Consider the following 20,016-nt stretch of genomic DNA (forward strand, 5'->3'; position numbering starts at 1 on the left):
TTGGTTCCAGCCCCTGAAGACAGACAGACAGACAGACAGGGCAAGGTGAGAAGAAGCCACACAGGGTGGGGGTGGGCAAGGGGCTTGGGGGAAGGTGTCTGAGCTTGGAGATGGGCCAGAAGAGGGCGGGGGGGCAGAGGAGCCACTCGGGGTAGAGGGGAGGATGGCAGGGGACTTTCCGGGGTAAAGAGGCCAGGCTGGCTGGAGGAGGGTGACAAGGGGGATGTGGCCGGCCAGTGTGTCCCAAGGACACAGGAGAGCGAAAAATCATGGCGGGCTGCGCACGGCGGGCAGAGAGTTGGACCCGCACCAGGAGGAAGCTGGGAGTCGCTGAAGGCTCGTGAGCGAGCTGAGGGATGACACATTCAGAGCCCCGCTTCAGGAAGCTGAATCAGGCACGGCGTGCAGGACCGTGGGAGGGGCAGAGCCGGAAGCCAGGAGGAGGCAGAGGAGGGGCCCAGGGGGCAGCAGTGGGCAGGCAGAGGGAGCCCCCAAATGCCCTCTTCCCCCAAGGATGCCAGATCTGGGAAACCCACGCCCCCACTCTACGCTCCATCCTCCACCCCCCTGGACCCCTGTTCTCCCAGAGGCTCCCCCTCCCTCCACTCTCCCCTGCCTCTCACACCCTCTGTGTATGCAGCTCCAGCGGGACGCCCAGGGAAGGGCCGGCAGGGGGCACAGGGGGCTCAGGGGGCCCTGGGGGCTCCCTGGGCAGCCGCGGGAGGCGCAGAAAGCTCTACTCGGCGGTACCCGGACGCTCCTTCATGGCCGTGAAGTCATACCAGGCCCAAGCGGAGGGGGAGATCTCCCTGAGCAAGGGCGAGAAGATCAAAGGTAACAGGGCAGGGCCGGGCCGGGCTGGGGGGCGGGAGGGGCGGCAGGTGAGCTAACCCCTCAAGGACGGGAAGGCCGAGCACGAACAGTTCTCCAGGGCCTAGAATTTCCAACGCTCTGGAGACCTCAGAGAGCCCCTAGACACCCCTTACACTCTGGAGGAGCACGACGGGTAGCTGCGGCGATCCTGTCCCTCGGGAGGAGGTGTCGAGGCAAAAGAGAGGAAACTAGCATTTGGGGGACACTGACGCCACGCCAGGCCCTGTGGGAGTGCTCCCCTCGCAGGAGCGGCCTTTTGGAAGCGTGTCAGGAGCCCATCTTCTAGTTGAAGGGACAGAGCCTCACACAGGGGCAGCGACTTGCCCCGGGGTCTGAGCCCACGGTCTTCCCTGCCGCCCGGTGTGAAGCGTGGAGGCCAAGCCACCTTGGCCGCACCTCCTGCCCCCATCAGGTGCTCTCATCCGAGAACCAGGGTGGGACCCGCTTCAAGGGGCTCTAATGAGACAGGTGTTCGAAGCCCGGCCCGTGCGGGGGGCCGGTGCTCCCTGAGCGGCGGCTGCTGTGACTGGGGTTTGCCTCTCTTTGGTTTTCCTGTCTTCTTCTGGAAAATGGTGCCAGCAGCCCTCACATGCAGACTTCGCAGGGCTGTTGACGTGTGTTCTTGGATAGAATGAAGCTTGGAAACAGGAAGCAAGCAGACGCGGCGGTTAATGCAAGGCGGGGGAGCGATTCTTTGCCGACTCCAGGCTACAGAGGAACTGAGTAGTGTAGCGGGTGGAGGGCCAAGCTGCCTGAGTTCAAATCTTGGCTCCACCGCCACTTTCCAGCTGGGCGCCCTCAGACAAGTGCCTGCTCTGGGCCTCAGTTTCTTCATCCGTGCAAGGGGACCCTGGGGAGGATTTTAAAAAGTCAGTTCCCTTAAGGCACCCAGGACACTGATGCGCACATAGTCGGCACCAGTTGTCATTATGCTAAGTGGGTCCCCACTGCAGAAGCTTAGAGAGGAGAGAGAGAGACAGACAGACAGACAGACAGACCCCGGCTGCCCATGAAAGCTGGGGCGGGACGGGTCCTCCCATGGGAGACAGGGTTTGAGTGGGGACTCGAAAGGTGTGCAGGGATCGGAGCATCAGGTCGATTGTGTATCAGTATCTGTTTTGCAGCATCTCTTGCCTTGCCTGAAGGCAAGGTCACATGTCACTGAGCTTTGGGTTGCCAGGGCCCGGTTGGATGACCCGGCACACAGGAGGCCTCAGTGCACATGCGCTGAGTGAGTGAATGAGTGCATGAATGGATGGCCAGATGCAGGGGCTAACTGTGGGGGCAGTGCCTCCAGAAGCAGGTGCCTGGAAGTGTGTGTGTGTGTGTGTGTGTGTGTGTGTGTGCGCGCGCGCGTGCGCATGCTCATGCGCAGAGGGTCAGGTCTGTGCTCTGAGACAGAGTTTGAAAGAAGAAAGGGAAGCTAAGGTCAGAGGGGAGACACCTTCCATGCCTTCTCTGCGCTGTATCTTCCGCGTTTCTTTCTGAAATTCGAGCCCAGTACTTCTGTTTTTGTATCCTTCCACTTCCTGAAGACACTGAATTGCTTCACAGCGGCCCAAACCCACAGTGCCCCTGAGCTCCTCCACAGCCCCATGAGGTAGCAGGCTCCCTTGGCCCTCAGTGCCTTAGCCCGGCCTGCAAGCCCCTCCCCCGCCCCCATCCGGTCTCTTTCCTCCACCCACAGGGCACCAGAGACTTCATTGTTCTCTCCATTCCTCGAATGCCCAAGCCCCTGTCCGCACCAGGCTCTTTGCACACACCCGTTCCTTCTGCCGGGAAAACCTCTCCTTCCTCTCTTTGCTTCTTCTCCTCCTAGGATCCTTCCGGTCTCAGTCTGCATCTCATGTCCCCTGGGACATCATCCTGGCACCTCTTTGCCCTTTGCACCTCGACTTTATATACCCCCATGTGGCCTTTCTTCGGAAACCCTGTCCTTTTCCCCTAAAGTGCTGACCTTAATTTTCAATCACGCAGTCACTTACGGAGCTACGCCTCTAACAGCTGCCAGCAGGGAAGTTCCATGAAGGCAAGAATCACATTTGTTGTGTCCATGAGCCCTCTACCCGGCGTCTAGCCTGGGGCCTGACTCACGACCAGCACTAAATAAAATATTTGTTCAGTGACCGAACAATTGATTCCACGACCACCCAGCCGGTCACTGGAGAGCTAGCCAAGAACCCAGACCCCTCGTCACCCCACCTCCCGCTCTCTTCCATGACCTTGAGTGTCTCCTCGATTTGGTTTCCCCAGATCCCCCCCCCCCGCGAGGGTGGCAGCGTTTAAGCCGGGGGAAAGCATCAGATGGCCCCAGCCCAAATCCTAGCGTGGCTTACGCCATCTCTGGGCAGGGGGCTCTTCTGCGTTCGTGTCTGTAAAATGGGAAGTCAGTTGTTGCCTCTCCAGGTAGGTGCAAGGAGTGAGTGAGGGAAGTGTGTGAAGGGACGGAGTGGAGACAGAGCAAATGACCTGGGCCCCCCGAGCCTCAGATTCCCCATCGGTAAAATGGGGATAGTAAAAGTGTCCCTTCTTAGGGCTCTGGCCACGAGTGAGAATTCGATAACCATTGGCTGTCCCTGATGCCCAGCTTTGCATGTCAGCACCCGGCACGGCCACGCCAGACGCCGAGCAGGTAGTCAGGACACGTGTTCTATGGCTAAGAGATGAGGCCGGCAGGAAAGGGCTGTCAGGTACAGGTGGCGGAGACAAAGAGGGGATTCCGATCTCTCCTCCCTTCCGGAGCCAGGGGAAGGAAAGAGAGGCAGAGGGAAGGGTCTGGGAGCAAATGACAGAGGTTTGAGTGGCAAGGAGACTGTGGCCGGTGGCAGAGGGCACTGATAAGAAATGTCAAAGGGTTTAGGGCGTCTAGGAGGGTTTAGGAAAATTACAGAACAATCAAGCTGTCCCTGGCTACCAGGGGAGATGAGGGCTCTTTGTGAATGTGTCCATAACCCGTGAGGACCGTGTCACCAGACCCAGCCCTTTTTCCAGTGCATCCTCATGTCCCCATCGGATTCAGAAGCTAGAAAGCAGGAGCGATATGGTTTGGTTCCCCCCGCCTACTCCCTCATCCCTTCCTTGGACGTTTTCTAAGGATGCTCTCGGGCCAGGCCCTGTGCTAGGTGCCGGGCACTGTGGAAAGGCTGCGCATCGAGTACGTTGGGGGTGGGGGGCAACATGGAAACGTGGAAATGTTTCTGTGTCCCTGCTCCCCATCCAGTGCTTAGCATCGGGGAAGGAGGCTTCTGGGAAGGCCAGGTCAAAGGTCGCATTGGCTGGTTCCCCTCTGACTGCCTAGAAGAGGTGGCAAACCGCTCCCAGGAGGGAAAGCAAGGTAATGAGGACTTGCCAGTTGTCCCCAGTGCATCCTCGGGTTCTCATGTCCCTTCCTTTCCCCCTCCCGATGGGGGTGGGGCACTGGGAGGTAGATGGGACAGCTTGGGCCAGGACCCCCGGGGGTGGGCTCATGGTTTCCAGAGCGAGGGTCCAAGGTCGTCCCTTGTCCCCCTGCAGAAAGCCGCAGTGACAAGGCAAAGAGACTCTTCCGGCATTATACCGTGGGCTCCTACGACAGCTTTGATGCCCCAAGGTAAATGTCCTACACCCTCGGGTGCCCCTCACCCCAAGCTCCCTTCATATTCCACCTTTAAATATTTCCACCACCTCTAAGCCTCCTTCCTGCTCCCTCTAAAGTTTGATCCAGAGGTGGGAGAAGGCAGAGGTAGCTTCAGACCACAAGCCCAGTCCCAAACCATCCTGGGCAGCCACTGAGACTGCCCAGTTTTGGGGTAGCCTGAGACCAGTGGGGTGGACAGCTGAGGATGGGGAAGCTCGTGTGTGTGGCTGGCTGGAGGCCTTTGTCTCCTTCATGTGCCCCATCTTTATGTGCAGCACAGGTGTGTACATCCCATGCCTTGCACCGGCGTGGGGAGGGGGGCGGGCAGAGCTGGGCCAGGAGGGGTGGGGGTGGAGAGACGGGCACACTGACACCTTTCCCCTCCCTGGCTGCTGGCTGACTTGCTTCAGAAGCTTGATGGATGGGATTGGCCCAGGGAGGTGAGAGGGGAGGGGAAGGGGGGGGCACGGGGTCAGGAATGGGAAGAAAGGGGTGCCTGGGGATGTATGGACTTGTGTGTGCACGAACAGAGCTGGTTTCCCTGTGCGTGAACATCTTACACAGGCGAGCGTCCTTGTACGGATTCTCCGAGTGTGTTCTTGCCCATGTGTCTCTGTAGGTGCGCATGACACGTGTCTGTGTGCATGGGTGGCTCGAGAGGCCCCTAGACGTATAGCCCTGTGTATATACATGCCCATGACGGTGAGAGGATCTGTCCCAGTCTGTGTAGATGGGTGCTTTGTGGCTTTCATTTACGGGCACACGATTGAGGCTAATCGTGCGGCTGCCTCTGCACATCTGTGTTTCCCTGAATCTGTGTGTCTGAGAACGAGGGCAAGTGTTTCCGGGGATGTCGGTGTGTCTGCTTACCTTGTATGGACAGGTGGGTTTCTGCACACGTCTCTGTCTCCTTCTCTGCATGTCACTGTGCGTGCGTGTCAGCCCATAAAATCGTGTGCATGCATTTGCATCTGTCCGATTGATCTGGAATTGAGGACCTGGGGCATTGGGGGAGGGGAGGGCAGAAGAGGGGAGGATTCCAGGCCTTGGGCTTCCAGAAGGGCAAGACTGTGGGGGAGGGATGGTCATAATTGGGTGTCTGAAAGATGACACCCTCCCCCACCACTCCCCCCATCCAGGGAAGGGTCTCCTTGTTTGTAGCATCCTTCCATTAAATGTGTCCAAACCTATGTGTCTGTGTTCTGGCCAGTGGGGATGGGCAGGGGGGGAAGGGGGGGGACAAGATGGGGAGAGAGGGTGGGGCTGGGGTGCCACCCTGCGCCCGGAGTGTCTGAGGCGCTTGACCATTGTGTGTGTTCACCTGGCACGTCTCTGGCTCTGGGCACCGGGTGAGTATCGAGGTCCCCCCATCCCAAATCTCCCTATCAGCCTCTGCCTCCTGTCTCTGACAGTGTCTCTCTGGGTCTCTCCTTGGCCTTGGTCTGGGAGTCGCTTGCTCTACCAGCTGGATGGGGGGGGTGGCCCCTCTTACCCTCAGCTTCTTCCTTCTCCTTTCCCTAGCTCTGTCCTGTCAACTTCATTCCCTCCCCTTCTCCTCTCCTCCTTGTGCCCACCGGCATGTGCTGCTCTGTGTGGTGTGTCTGAGGCTCTTCCCCTTCGGCCTCCCCGCTGCTCTCCCTGACCCTGTCTGAGGTGGCCCTGCCTGTGTTGTGTGCCCTGCATCCCTGCTGGAACTGTAAGGTCCTGGCCTGTGCCACCCTCTCTCCTCTCCTTGGGAGTCTGCGGTCTCTCCTCTCTTGAGTGAGCTCTGGTGTGTGTATGTCCCTCTCCTGAGCTTCTTTGGGGGAGGGGTGTCTCTCACTGCTCTGGGGCCCAGTCTCAATGTTTCTAGCCTTCCCTTCCTGGCCCTTCCACACTGTGTTGGGGTGCGTTATGCGTCGGTCTGCGATGGGGGGCGGGGGGGGGCTGTGCGTCCCCTCCTGGGGCCTCTCTCACCGTGGTATCCCTGCCTGGGAAGTGGGGCTCTGTTGGCGCGTCCCCGCACGCGGTTGCGAGGCATCTTGTATGGTGTTGTGCGTCTCTCTCCGCTCTCCCTCGCTCTGCACCTGCGCGGGAGGGCCCTGGAGGGGGGAGGGGGTTAAGGGGGGGGGGCCCAGACCGGAAGTGCCTCCCCCTTCTCCTCCCCCCCCCGCGCCTCGCCCCTCCCCCTTCTCCCGCCAAGGGGGCCCCCGCGTTCCCCTCCCGGCCCCCTCCCCCCCCCTGCCCGGCCCCCTCCGCCGCCCGGCGCAGGACGCCAAGGGGTTAAAGCCTCGCGCCCGGCGCCCGCCTCCGGAGCTGTCCGCGGTGCTGAAGCCGGCGCCGTCCGCGGTCTTCGCGCTCCCGCCGCGGCCCGACCCCGCGCCCCGCGCCCCCGCGCCCCCCGGCATGTGAGCCCCCGGCCCTGCCCTCCCTCCCGCGGGAGGGTGCGCGCCCCCTCCCCCTCCCCCCTCCCGGCGCGGGTCAGCATGAGGCGGGGCCTGGGGGCCCGGACACGGGGGTTCGGCCGAGCGGGGACGGGGACGCGGCGGCGGCGGCGGCGGCGGGGGCGGCCGGCACCGGGACCGGGGCCGGGGCCGGGGCCGCGGCGGCGATGGCTTTGTCTGCGGTCGGCGGCGGCGGGGGTCTCGGGGGCGGCCCCGGTGGGGGCTCCCTGCCGCAGCCGCCCCCCGCGCTCTCCTCCAGCTGGCCGGCCCTGGGGCCCCGGCGGCGCAGCGTCTGGTACATCTACAGGTAACGGAGCGCGCCGCCCCTTTTCTCCGCGGCAGGCTGGGAGGCCCCGGCCCGGCCCGCTGTGACGACCCTCCCCCCCGCCGCTAATCCCCCAGCCTTGGGACTCCTCCCCGCCCCCCCCCAAGCTGCCCCTCTTCCAGCCCCTCTCCCCTCACCTTCTCTCAGTGATAAACCGTTTTGGACCCCTCTTCTCAATCCTTCTCCCATCCCCGTCCCTGGGCCTCTCTCCCCGAGCCCCCCCACCACACACACGCATACATTCCTCAGCCCCCTTCCAGGCCCTTCCAGGCCCCCTTGTCTCTTCCTCCACAGCCTTGCCCCCAGTCAGACCCTCCAAACGGACCCCACTCGGGGATTTCGAACCCACTACCTCTTCCTGCCCCCCTCACCGCCCCCATTCTGTGGAGTGCTCCCCCTCAGGCACCTACATTCCAGGCCCCTATTCCTCTGATCCCCATCTCCCCACACCCCTTTGCAGAGTTGGCAAGTCCCCCCATTCATACCCCTCTCTCCCATTCACAGCCATCCCCCCCATCACACACACATCCCACCCCCGGCCTCCCCTCCCCTCCCCTCCTCTTTTTCCGCTGCGTGTCACTGTGCGACTGTGCATGTGTCAGTGTGGCTGTGTCGATGTGCGTGCGTGTGTGACTGCCTGCAGCCGTGTGCGCACGCGTGTGTGTATGTGTGTGTGTGAGAGAGAAAGAGAGAGTGAGAGAGAGAGATGGAGAGATGGTGGGCTCCCAGCCCCCCACCACAGCTGTGTCCATCTGTGTGTCCCTGTTTGACGGTGTCTGTCTCTGTGTGCAATTTGGAGCGATAGAGAGGCTGTCTGGGGACTGTGTGTGTGTGTGTGTGTGTGTGTGTGTGATGGAGTGGGCCTGTCCCAGGGACTGCGGCTGTGTTTCCCAATACCTCCCCTCTCATGCCAGGCCTGTCCCCTCCCCCACAGGCCCCCCTTTTCTACACTCTCCATGTGTCTCTGTCCCCATGTGCCCCTCTCCCTGCCTCCAGGGGGTCTGTGCCTGTGTGGGGCAGGTGTGCTGAGCCCCGGCCGGGCTTCTGCACCGGGGAGCTGCATCTGCTTGTGTGTGCTACTTCTCAGCACGGGAAGGGGCTGCTTCCCCGCGCGGGGGGCCTCTGTGCAGGCCATGGAGAGACGCTTGGAGCCGGGGACATGGGGAGGGGCCCAGTACCCGAGGGGGTGCCTTGTACGGCAGCAAGCTCTGGGCTGTGGGATCCTGGGTGTGTGAGAGGCACCTCTGGGGTGGGGGTGGGGGTGGGGGGAGTGGATGCTGCTGCGGTCTCTGTGTGTGGGATCCGGAGAACAAGAGCTGGCCGCTGGGCTCCAGAGGCCACTCTGGGGTGGCCGAGGGATGGCCTGGGGGGGAGCATTGTGCGTGCTCCTGCAGGGCAGGTAGTCAGTCAGCAGTAGGAGCGCGGATGGAGCGTCGCGTGGGTAGCGAGTACTGGGGCAGGGGTGGGGGCAGGGGGTCTCCGTCGGAGGGTGGCCGAGGAGAATGGAACAGGGGAGAGTGGGGGACCCTGAAGTTGGGGGGAACAGGGGTGCTGGAGCAGAGAGGGTGCGTGGGGTGTGTGGGGAAATGGGGTGAAGAGGGAAAGGCAGGATCTGTGAGGAGGGTTTGGGGGTGGGGATCCAAGGCGGCACAGGGAGAGCACGGAGAGGATGCAGGGAATATAAATGAAATGCAGCTGCAAGTACCAGGAGGCGGAAGGGTGTGTGAGGAAGTGAGTTGAGGGTGCAGAAGTGGGAAGAGGCTTCCACGGATGAGAATGCGGGGGACTCGGGAGTATGGGAGGGACCTGGGGTGCTGTAGGGGACACGGTGGGGTTGCCTACTGAGGCGTGAGAAGACCTGGGAAGGGCGAGGCCAAGGGAGGGGGAGGGAGGTCCCGGAGGTCTGCGGAGGACCCTTTGGGGAAGGGGCTGGCGGGTGTGCAGAGGCCAAGTCGGAGGTGGAGGGGTGGCCCCGTGGCGTGTGATGAGGGCTGACAGAAGCGAGAGCTAATGGGGGGGGGGGGCTGGGACAACGTGGAGCTTTCAGATGGCGTGGAGGAGCAGGGGGCGAGGTGCAGAGGGGTGAAGGGGCACCCACAGGAGCCGAGGATGGGGGACATTGAGCTGAGGGAAACTGTCGGGGCAACAGGACAGTTGGAAGGCTGGAGGAGGACGCGGTGGCATGGGGGAAACATCACGGTGGCCGGAGACTGGGTGAGAAAGTCACGGGAGTGGGGGCAGAAAGGAGCACATACCGGATGGGGACGCTTGAGAGGGAGGGACAGAGGTGGCGTTGTGACGATCTGAGGGGGTTTGGACATCGCTGGGGTGTATGGGTTGCCTGTGAGGAATTCAGATCTTGGCTCTGACCCTTTTCCAGCTGGTGTGGTCTCGAGCATGTACTTCCCCGTGCCTCAGTTTCCTCGTTGATAAAATGGGAACAGTAACAGCCACCCCCTCCCGGGGGTGTTGTGAGGCAATGTGAATAAATAAATGTAAAATGCACCCAACGGCATCTGGCATTCAGCAATGGGTCACTGAATGTCACTCATTGCCGTGCTACTGGCATAGCCTGGGATACATTTCAGGCACTGAATGGGGGCGGGGGGTGGGGAAGCTCATGGCCAATTTGGGGCTGATGTATGTGTGTGGAGGTATTTGAGTGCAGTCGAGTGGGGGATGTTATACCTGCATTTACCCAGGTGTTTCCTTCTGTGTTTTTGAAGATTACTCACCGCGTGACCTTAGGCAAGTTACTTGACCTTTCTGTGCCGCTCTTGCCTTGCCCATAAAGTGGAAATAGCACTTATGCCTACCTCAGAGGCTGGCTGTGAGAGACACTTGAGTTATTTAGCCGTGAAGGCTTTCAGATACTGACTTGCACGTGGCCAGTGTTTCTTCCTGGGATATGATGGATATGGGAGTTTTATTGAATCACATTGGGGGCTGGGGGGTTTGAGGAAGGCTTATGTCTGGAGTGGGAGGATAACGTGGGGGTAAAAGAGGGATGCCAGGGGCCGGGGAGAGGTGTGGGAGATGTAGGGGTTGGTAGCAGGAACGGAAGGAGAAACGGCTGCCGGCGAGGGATGAAGGATGGGCACTGGTGGCTGCTGGGGACCTGGAGATCCGGAGCGGATATGGACGTAGCAAGGGCAGAAGGGCTCCGTGGAATTTGTCGGGCAGGGACGGCGGTGGGCGTCCCAGAGTGCATGGGCCGGAGCAAGGGAGCCCTGACCTCTGAACCAATTTCTGTGGGCCTTGGCCTCGACCCCTTCCTTCTGCCTCCCCTCTCTTCCCCTCTCCTCCCTCACTCCTCCGAAACCCCGTCCCTCCGCTCTTCCCACACCCCTTCCACCCTGCTACAAGGGCGACCTATCCCTGGCTTGAAGAGAAGATCAAGAAGACCTGATAGGTAGGGTGTGGCGCGTTTAATGGACCCTGGTGAACTTGGAGCGAGAGCGGTTGCTAGGCGTGTCTGCGTGTGCACACGCATGTGCAGAACGCTGTCTCTGTGGTCCAGATGTATGGATGTGACAGCGACAGTGGAGGTCGTGGGGTCATGAGAGCGCACAGGGCTGCCGGTGTGGCGGGGGATGGTGCCGAAATACAGTAGGAGCACAGTGGGTATTATTGGCGTGTGCTGGGATGTGTTCAGGGGGCGGGTTATGGGAATATACTGAGATCCAAGTGAGGGGGAGTTATTATTGGAGCATACTGGGATGTGTGGGGGTGTTACCGAAACCTACTGGAGTATTCGTGGAGGGCTGTTTTGCCGAATCCGTGAGAGTCGCTGATTAAAGTGCGCGGGGAGCACGCTTATTGCTGGAGTGTGTTAGGGCTGATGGATTTTATTGGGATATACTGAGGGGTCTGCGTCTGTGCTGGACGGGTCTCAGACGTGACCACAGGCCGCCCGGGGTGCAGCGGGGCGTGCGTTCTGGCGGACTGAGGGTGTTCCTGGGGCTGCCGAGGGGAGTGGGGCTGGGTCAGGGTGCTTGGGTATTTCCGCTGTATACTGGGGTTCCTGGAACGGAATGGATATGTCATCTTGAGGCGCGCAGTGGTGATGTCAAGGCTTTGGGGCTGTTATCTGAGCGAGCCCAGGCAGGGGTTGAGATTCGTGGAATATGTTTGGGTTTCATTGAACTCTCCTGGGTATGTGACCATTACCTAAATGTGCTGACAGGCTTTGGTGGCGGTAGGGGACTATCCGTGTATTCACGGGTCGTTTGCATTTGCATTTTACTGGAATCTATCCAGCGCGTGAAGGAGGTGCATTTGAGGTATTCCAGGGAACAGAGAAGTCACTGCTGTGCGCTAGAACTTTCTCCAGTGATAGAAATGTTCTGTATCTGCACTGTCCCGCATGGTAACCACTGGCCACATGTGGCTACTGGGCACTTTGAAACGTGGCCAGTGAGACTGAGGAACTGAATTTCCCTATTTGATCTTTATCTATTTTTAAATTTGTTTAAGTGTTTTTTTATTTATTTGGAGAGAGGGAGGGCGCGAGCGGGGGGTAGGGGCAGAGAGGGAGAGAGAATACCAGGCAGGCTCCACGGTCAGTGCAGAGCCTAACGTGGGGGCTCGATCTCACGGACCGTGAGATCGTGACCTGAGCCGAAATCAAGAGTCAGACGCTTAACCTCCTGAACCACCCAGGTCCCCTCTCAATTTAATTTTTAATGACTTTGCGTATAAATAGCCACATACGTGTAGCGGCCACCATATTGCACCATGCTGAATAAGCGATGATACAACGTGCTTGGGTACCTGGGGAGGTGTTACTGTAGGATATATATAGTCAAGGAGTTGGGAGGGGTATCATGGAAGTACACGTGTCCTCTGGACCTAGTAACTCGACCAAAGGCATTGAAAGAATCCTACCCAGCATGATTACTATGTGCCCGGCACTGTTCTTCTTAACTATTTTGGTACTGAACTCCCACAGCGGCCTCGTCTGGTAGGGCCTTTTATTGCCTCACATCGTAGACAAGGAAACTGAGGCCCAAAAGGTTAAAGTCTTGGGCTCAAGGTCACCGACAGGAAGTGGCTAGCAGGAGCTCACAGCGGGCTGTCTGGTGATCTGGTGGCTTACCTCCCTGTCCGTCACGCTGTGCGGGCACACAGTGGGCTTGGTAGCTGCTTGCTGAATGGATGGGTGGATGGAGGCATGGATGGATGAATGAGGAAAGGCTGAGTGGGAGAGCAAGCAGCCCGGGCTCTGAGGGGGAGGCCTGTCAGGGCTGCTGCAAGCAAACACTAGCGGAGTGGGTGAGGAAGATCCTCGGAGGGCGGGGGGGGTGGGGGATGAATGGTTCTGGAGCAGGGGCTCAGGTCACCGGGTTGCTGATGGAGCACAGACTCCGTGTCTCATAATCCCTTCTCCACCCCCACCCCCCCACCCCACCCCCCTTGCCAGCGATTACATCATTAAGGAGAAGACAGTCTTGCTGCAGAAGAAGGACAGTGAGGGGTTTGGGTTCGTGCTCCGGGGGGCCAAGGGTGAGTGCCGGCCGGGGAGGAGATGGGAGAAGGGCTCTCTGACCCGGGGGGATGGACAGGGGAAGGGACCCCAGCCCACCCACCACCCCACCCCAGGGTGCCGGTCCTTCAGCTACGATGAGGCCTCTGTGACTTGGGTCTGAGCCCCATCCCCTGCTCGGCCTCTCCACCCCCTCCCCTCCGACCCCGCCGGCTCCTCCCCATCTGCAGCGCAGACCCCCATCGAGGAGTTCACCCCCACCCCGGCCTTCCCGGCGCTGCAGTATCTGGAGTCCGTGGATGAGGGTGGCGTGGCATGGCGAGCTGGACTGCGGATGGGAGACTTCCTCATCGAGGTGAGTCCTGACCCCCGGCCCCAGGGGCCTTCCCGAGTGCCAGCCTCAGCACACCTTCCACAGATACTGCTTCCCCCTCCCCCCACGCCGGGAACCCTGGCGACGAATCCCCAGGCCCCTCCTGATTCACACCAGGCCTCCCAGCCCCCCAGCCCGCACCCCAGCCAGCCTCCTCTTTCTCCAGGGGTTCCTTGGAGGCCTCTCTGAAGCATCTCAAAAGAAAACAGAGCTGTCCCCCGGTGCGCGCGCGCGCGCGCACACACACACACACACACACACTGCAAGGGGGGGACAAGGAGGGAGAGAGAGGTGAATCGGGTGAGCCCAGCCCCTTAACCCTGGGGCCAGGAAAATTAGGGCCTTGTAAGGGGAAGGGGTGGGGGGGAGGGCCAAGGGGAGGGAGGAATGACCAACAGTGCTGTAAAGCGGGCAAAGGGGGACTCTGAAAGCTGAAAGCATCCCTCACCTCACCTACTCTGTGTGGTTTGGGGGCATCTGTGCCACAGGTGAACGGGCAGAATGTGGTGAAGGTCGGCCACCGGCAGGTGGTGAACATGATCCGCCAAGGGGGCAACACGCTGATGGTCAAGGTGGTGATGGTCACCAGGCACCCGGACATGGATGAGGCTGTCCATAAGAAAGGTGCTTCTCCTCCTCATTTGCGTGGCCAGAGCTGGGCACCCCACTGCCGCCAGACTAAGGTCCTCAGAAGCCCTAATGGCTTAATGGTCCCCACCACTGGCCTTCCCTTCCCCAGGGCTGCTTGTCTGTGACCCTTCCGGGGAGAAACTGACACGGGGAGGGCTCAGCATGCTGGTGGCAGCTGTCTCTGGTATCCGGGAGCACTGGTGGTGGTGGTAGGGGTCACGGGCCTTCTGTCCATGGTACTGATGCCTCGCCCCCGCCATCACCTTCCAGCACCCCAGCAGGCTAAGCGGCTCCCGCCCCCAGCCATCTCTCTTCGTTCCAAGTCCATGACCTCAGAGCTGGAGGAGATGGGTGAGCCTGTGGGGCTGCTGGGGTCCAGGCGCTGGGGAGGGAGAGGGGCAGAAGGGGGGCTGAACCAGACCTTGAGTTTGTTAGTGTTGTTAGTGACCAGGGGTCCTCGTCCTCAACCTGTCCCCCAGTCCATGGGTCAGACTCTCTGTGGCCTGCGTGTGTGTCGCTGGGAAGGGGCGTCTGAGAGTCGACTTTCCTCTGTCCTCTTATATCTGTTTCTCTGTCGAGTCTCTCTCTGGGTCTGCACGTCCCTCCCTACGGGTCCCTATTTCCTTTCTGGCTTCTCTCCACCTGCCCCACCTCACGCCCACCCCCATTCTCTATCTCTTCCTCCACCAGCTTCCCCACCCTCCCCCGACAGAAAGGAAGGCCAGCCCCTCCCCAGACAGGGCCGAGTGGACCTGGGGGGTCCCGTTTCCCCTGACAGGGGGCAGATCGGGCAGCTGACCACCCCTACCCTGAGGGAGGAGGGTGTTCCAGAGAGGGGGCCCCTCGCCTCCCCCTGAAGTCCTAACTCTTGGCTCCTCTACTGCCTCTCCCCCGGGCTAGTCTCCCCCTGGAAGAAGAAGAGTGGTGAGTGGGCACAGGACTGGCGGGGGGGCCCCCCCCCGTCCCCATCCCGCCGGCGGACTCGCCCCTCCCCGACCCGGGCCCTTCACTGCCCCACTCGCGCTTGCGCACGCCCGCTGGTCGCACCCGCTGGCCACGCCCACTGGCCGAGCCCGCTCCGCCCCGTCCCTCGGGGCGCCCCTGGACTTCATCCGCATCCTTTGCCCACAGAGTACGAGCAGCAGCCTCCGCCGGTGCCCAGCATGGAGAAAAAGCGGACCGTGTATCAGATGGCTCTCAGTAAGATGGCCCACCCCGGGCTCCCCGGGCTGCCCAGGACCCCTGACCCCACGCCCCCTGGGGTGCAGGAGCCACTCCGACCCTCTTCCCGCCTGCGCACCCTTTGGCCACCTCCGAGCTGAGCCGATCACCTCACACCCCAACCTTGCCCCAGCCGTCAAGTATGAGCTCCCACCTCTGTCCGCAGCCTCTCCCCCCCACTTCCTCTTGCCCCACCCCCACCCCTCCACCTTCCCTCCTAGGACGACTGTCCTATTTGCTGCCCTCACCTCTTCCCACCGCTGGGCCCTGCCTTCTGGGCTGGAGACTGTGTCCATGGGGATGGGTGCCCTTTTCTGGTCCACACAAAACCTTGTCTGGGCTCCCGGCAGCTCCGTCTCTGGTGGGGCCAAAGCAAGCTTCATTGCACTGCCTCTTCCGCCTCCCCTTAGACAAACTGGATGAAATTTTGGCGGCAGCTCAGCAGACCATCAGCGCAAGCGAGAGTCCTGGACCTGGTGGCCTTGCGTCGCTGGGCAAACACCGGCCCAAAGGCTTCTTTGCCACCGAGGTAAGCTGCGTGCACTGGGGGATGGGAGCGTAGTGGTGAAGAGGCTGGGGGTGCACACGCCAACCTGGCACCTCTGTCCTGCTCCTTGCAAACCCTTCCTGACCCCACTGTGTTTACCGTCGATCCAGGAGGGGCACTGCGCTTCCTGGGTCCCCTCCTTTCTCCCCATTCTGGGGGCTTCCTTTCCTCCCTGCCCATCCTCTTCCTGATTCTCCTCCTAAATCTTGCTTCCTGTTCCCTCACCCCCTGCTCCTCACGCTCTCTCCTCCATCTCTGTCCCACTTCAAGAGTCTCAGGGAAGGCAAAGCGACGTCCTGGATGGCAGTCCCTGGCAGAGGCCCAGCACACGATAATAGGTGCTCAACAAGTGGGGGTTATTCAAATATTAATTATTAGCTCTGTCTCCGCTCTGCTTTTCCCTGTGACAGAGTGTCGTGGGCGTTGATCATATTTTGGACACTACATTTCACATGGGTTATCTCATTCATTTGTAGGATCGGATATTAGCTCATTTCCAGAGGGGAAACTGAGGCTCAGAGAGGGAGGCAGTATTTCAACTGGATCCATGGCCCTGACTCTTCTGGTGGGCCTGCTGGTCCCTCAGCTGGCGGGCTTGTCATTGGGCCGGGCCCCTTCATGGGGCCACCAGCCCTGCTGGTGCCTCTTCCCACCCTCCAGACTCTCCTCCAAAGGTCACACACCACCCTTCCTCTCTCTTAGCGCTTCCTACTTTTCTGTGCTCAGGCCCTGCCCTCTGACCCTGACCTCTGAACCCCTCTTCCCATAGGCCGCACCCACCACTCGGTGGCCAACGGGCTATTTACTCTAAAACCAGATTCTTTGGCTTTTGGGGGACCACGGATCCCCCTTGGAAGGCTGGGATAGTCCTCAGAATAATGCTTATAAACATAAAATACATAAGGAAACAAAAGAAGCCAATTACACTGATACTACAGTTATCAAAATATTTTTTTAAGTTCGTTTATTTATTTTGAGAGGCGGAAGAGGGGCAGAAGGAGGGACAGAGAGAGAGGATCCCAAGCAGGCTCCGCACTGTCCGCGCAGAGCCCAACGCGGGGCTTGAACTTACGAACTGTGAGATCATGACCTGAGCCGAAACCAAGGGTTGGACGCTTAACCGACTGAGCCACCTGGGCGCCCCTCAAAATATTTTGAAAAGCAAAATTCGTGGGGCGCCTGGCTGGCTCAGTCAGTCGAGCGTGCAATTCTTGATCTCAGGGTCACGAGTTCAAGCCCCACGTTGGGCCTAGAGCTTACTTAAACACACACACACACACACACACAGTAAAAGCAAAACTTGTGATACAGTAATATTGGTGCCTTTTTGTCAACACATTAGCCACCAAGACCTCGTGATGGATCTTAACTCCTCTAACGTAAAAGTCATGAGGAGCATAAACACTATTTCAAGAAATCTGCAACCATGTGATGGGATATGGAAATATCCGTGATTTCTATTGGGGATACAGTCACGGGTCTGGCCAAGACCAGCTCCGTTTGTTGCCTCCATCCCTCCCCCGAAGGTCAGCACAGAAGTGCACAAGCAGTCAAGCCAGGCAGACCTGCCTTCCAATCCTGACCTCCTCTGACTTCCTGTGTTACTTGGACCACACTACTCCATTTCTCTGCATCTCAGTTTCCCGCTCCGTACAGTGGGGCTAAAGCCAATCTTGCGGGTCTTTCTGAGGATTGAATGAGATCAGCTCCTAGCACGGCAGGCTCTCAATAGACGCTGAGCCCTCTTAGGCCATAGAATAAACTGGAGACCCCACAACGACTTACCAGTGAGCCTTGCACGTGCCCCCCAGGGATCCTACAACGGCATCTCAGGTGCAGAGTCTCCAAAATACAGAGAGGGCGAGTCCCGTTTTCGTTTGCACAACAAACGCGTGGCGTATCCACCAAGTGCCAGCCAGCCAGCCCCTCCCCGTGTGAACCGTGGTTACGGCCAGACAAGATCCCAGCCCTCACAGAATTCACCATCTGAGCTCCAGGGACATCCCCCACATGGGCCCAGACGTGGGCCAATAAGGTGGGGAGGGGGCGGTACTGAGGGACCTGCCGATGCCAACAGTGGGGGTGCAGACCCCAGGCAGGTCCACCGCAGGTCGGTCGAGGTGCCTCTTGGGCTGTCTCCTCCTAGGGTTCTGCTGTCCATCCGTCTGTCCTCCCCTCTGTGAGGCTTTGGCTATCTCAGCTGCTCTCTCTCTCGCCTGGTCACTGACTCCAAGGGGTCATCCCACTACTGTCCCCCCTTCTGCCCGGTCTCTGTCTGGGTGCCGTTTCAGCCTTTCTCTGGACTCCGTTTTCCCCCTGATTATTGTGACCGTACCCTTTTGGTCCCATTCTCTGACTCTTTGCCTCCTGGGGCCTGCCTGGCCCTCCCCGTCTCAGGGCCTCTCAGGACCGCCTCTCTTCCTGCTTTGTTGGGGCGCTCTCTCTTGCCATCGCTGTCTCATTTCCCCTCCTGCCCTCCCCCAGCCCCCGGCTCTGAATCCCCATCTCCGTCTCTTTCTCCCCATCTGTCTGCCTTTGCCTGTCTCTGTCTCTCCGTCTGTCTCTCCCTCCGCTCTCTCCCCCGTCACCCCTTTCAGGGGCTGTCTCCCTGGCACTCGTTTCTCAGCCCATCTCCAGCCTCCAGCCTGGGCACGCACTCTGCCCTTGAGGCCCCAGACCCACCACCGGCCCACGAGGTGGCACAGGAGGAGGGCTGGACCTCTGGCGGAGCCGCTGGGGAGGAGTCTGCCCGCAGCCGGTGACGTCACGCGCACCCGGGCACTCTGATTGGCTGCCCCCGCTGCGCGGGAGGGGACGCTCCGCGTTCGTCGTTGGAGGTCAGCCTGTCCCACCTTGAGTCAGTGTGCCCCTCAGGCAGTCGGTCCAACCGCCTCCTCAGACCCTGTTATGATTTCTCCATCAGTCTGGCGTCTCCTCTGCCACGCTGACCCCTTTTGTGTCAAGCTAACCCATTATTTGATCCCTCCTCTTCCACTTAGAGGTGTCTTCGGTTCGCGTGCCAATCTGGCGCCTCTCCCTTCACTCTGCACTCTCTTCAGACAAAGGCACCCCTCCCCTGTCATTGTGAACCCCCTTTTGTCACTCCGCCCCCCACCCCTCCCGACTCCCATGCTTCCTGCCAGATGCTTCCCTCGCCTTCCTTCCCACCTCCCCGTTATCCCTGGCTCGCCCTCCCCAGCCTGGACTCTGTATTCAGTGTCCTGTCCAGAACTGCTTCTGCCCCCCGTGGTCCCTGCATCCTTTCTGACTGGGTGCTCCCCACCACCCCCCCCCCATCATTTTGCACACATTTACTGAGCACCCGGTATACCCTGGACCCACTGCTCAGCCCTGGGGATGCGGGAGTAAGAATTTACATTTGGGGACAGGGGGTGGATTTGGCAGAATTGGGGTCCGCTACGTGTAAGAGAAACCCCGGAACAGCGGGGGCTGACAAGGCAAGTCCCGTCTCTGTGATATTGACGGAGGCTGGAGTAGGGAGTCCCAGGGGCAGGCGCCATGGTCACGAAGACCCAGGATCCTTCCCACTTTCTGCTGCATCATCCTGGCTTTCTTGCCAACCATGAGGTCACCTCACGGTCCAAGATGGCTGGCGGGCTAGCTGTGGCACCAGGTGGTGGCACCAGCCTTCCAGGTGGCAGGAACAAGGAAGAACGGAAAGGCAGAAAGGCAAAAGAGGGCGCATTGTTGCTTCTGGGGTCACCTCTGAAGAGACCGCCCCAAAGAAACACGCAACACTTCCACTCGTGCATCTGTGCAGGCCTCGGTTCCATGGCCACGCTCAGCTGCAAGGGAGTCTGGGAAATATAGTCTCAATAGGTGCTAAGGGAGATTTAAAAAAATTTTTTTAATGTTTTATTTACTTTTGAGAGAGAAAGAGCGCAAGCCGGGGCGGGGGGGGGGGGCGGTCAGGCAGAGAAAGAAGGAGAGAATCTGAAGCAGGCTTCAGGCTCTGAGCTGTCAGCACAGAGCCCGACGTGGGGCTTGAACCCACGAACTGTGCCAAAGTTGGACGCTTAACTGACTGAGCCACGCAGGCGCCCCTGGGGTTTTCTTATCAAGGAAGAAGAGTAGAATGGGAATTGGGTAGGCTCCTTGCCCTGGGAGACAGACAATAAACAAAAAAGCAAATAATTATAATAACTCTACACTGGGATAAGTGGGTGCAGAGTAGTAAAAGGAATCCTCTCCAGGGAGACATCTGAAACTAATAGATCTCGTCCATTATCGCCCTTCTACAACCTGACCGACCTCTTCTCCCACCCCTCAACACCCCTGCTCACCCGGGCCATACATGTCGGCCTCCTGCCTGTTCCTTGAGCACACCACACTCACTCCTACCTCAGGACATTTGCACTTCCTGTTCCCTCTGCTTGCAATACTCTTTCCCTGGCTGTATGCATGGCTCCCTTCCTCTGGGGTTTACTCAGATTACATCTTCACAGAAAGTCCTTCCTTGACTGCAGTACTTTATCTTATTTTTTTAAGTTTATTTATTTTGA

General features: G+C 59.7%; 1 protein-coding gene across 1 annotated transcript in view; it reads left to right on the plus strand.

Annotated features, from left to right (window-relative positions):
* The window catches only part of SHANK1 (SH3 and multiple ankyrin repeat domains 1), a 40,711-nt gene that overhangs the window by 10,326 nt on the left and 10,369 nt on the right, over positions 1 to 20,016 (plus strand). The window contains 10 exon segments of the mRNA XM_047079221.1: positions 641 to 834; positions 4,094 to 4,207; positions 4,387 to 4,462; positions 4,903 to 4,929; positions 12,660 to 12,742; positions 12,953 to 13,077; positions 13,584 to 13,719; positions 13,996 to 14,076; positions 14,857 to 14,925; positions 15,357 to 15,475. Coding sequence (XP_046935177.1) covers positions 641 to 834; positions 4,094 to 4,207; positions 4,387 to 4,462; positions 4,903 to 4,929; positions 12,660 to 12,742; positions 12,953 to 13,077; positions 13,584 to 13,719; positions 13,996 to 14,076; positions 14,857 to 14,925; positions 15,357 to 15,475 — 1,024 coding nt within the window.

Source organism: Lynx rufus, unplaced genomic scaffold (genome assembly GCF_022079265.1).
Source record: "Lynx rufus isolate CCGP_SWC_20201006 ecotype Redwood Valley unplaced genomic scaffold, mLynRuf1.p SCAF_16, whole genome shotgun sequence".
NCBI lineage: Eukaryota > Metazoa > Chordata > Mammalia > Carnivora > Felidae > Lynx > Lynx rufus.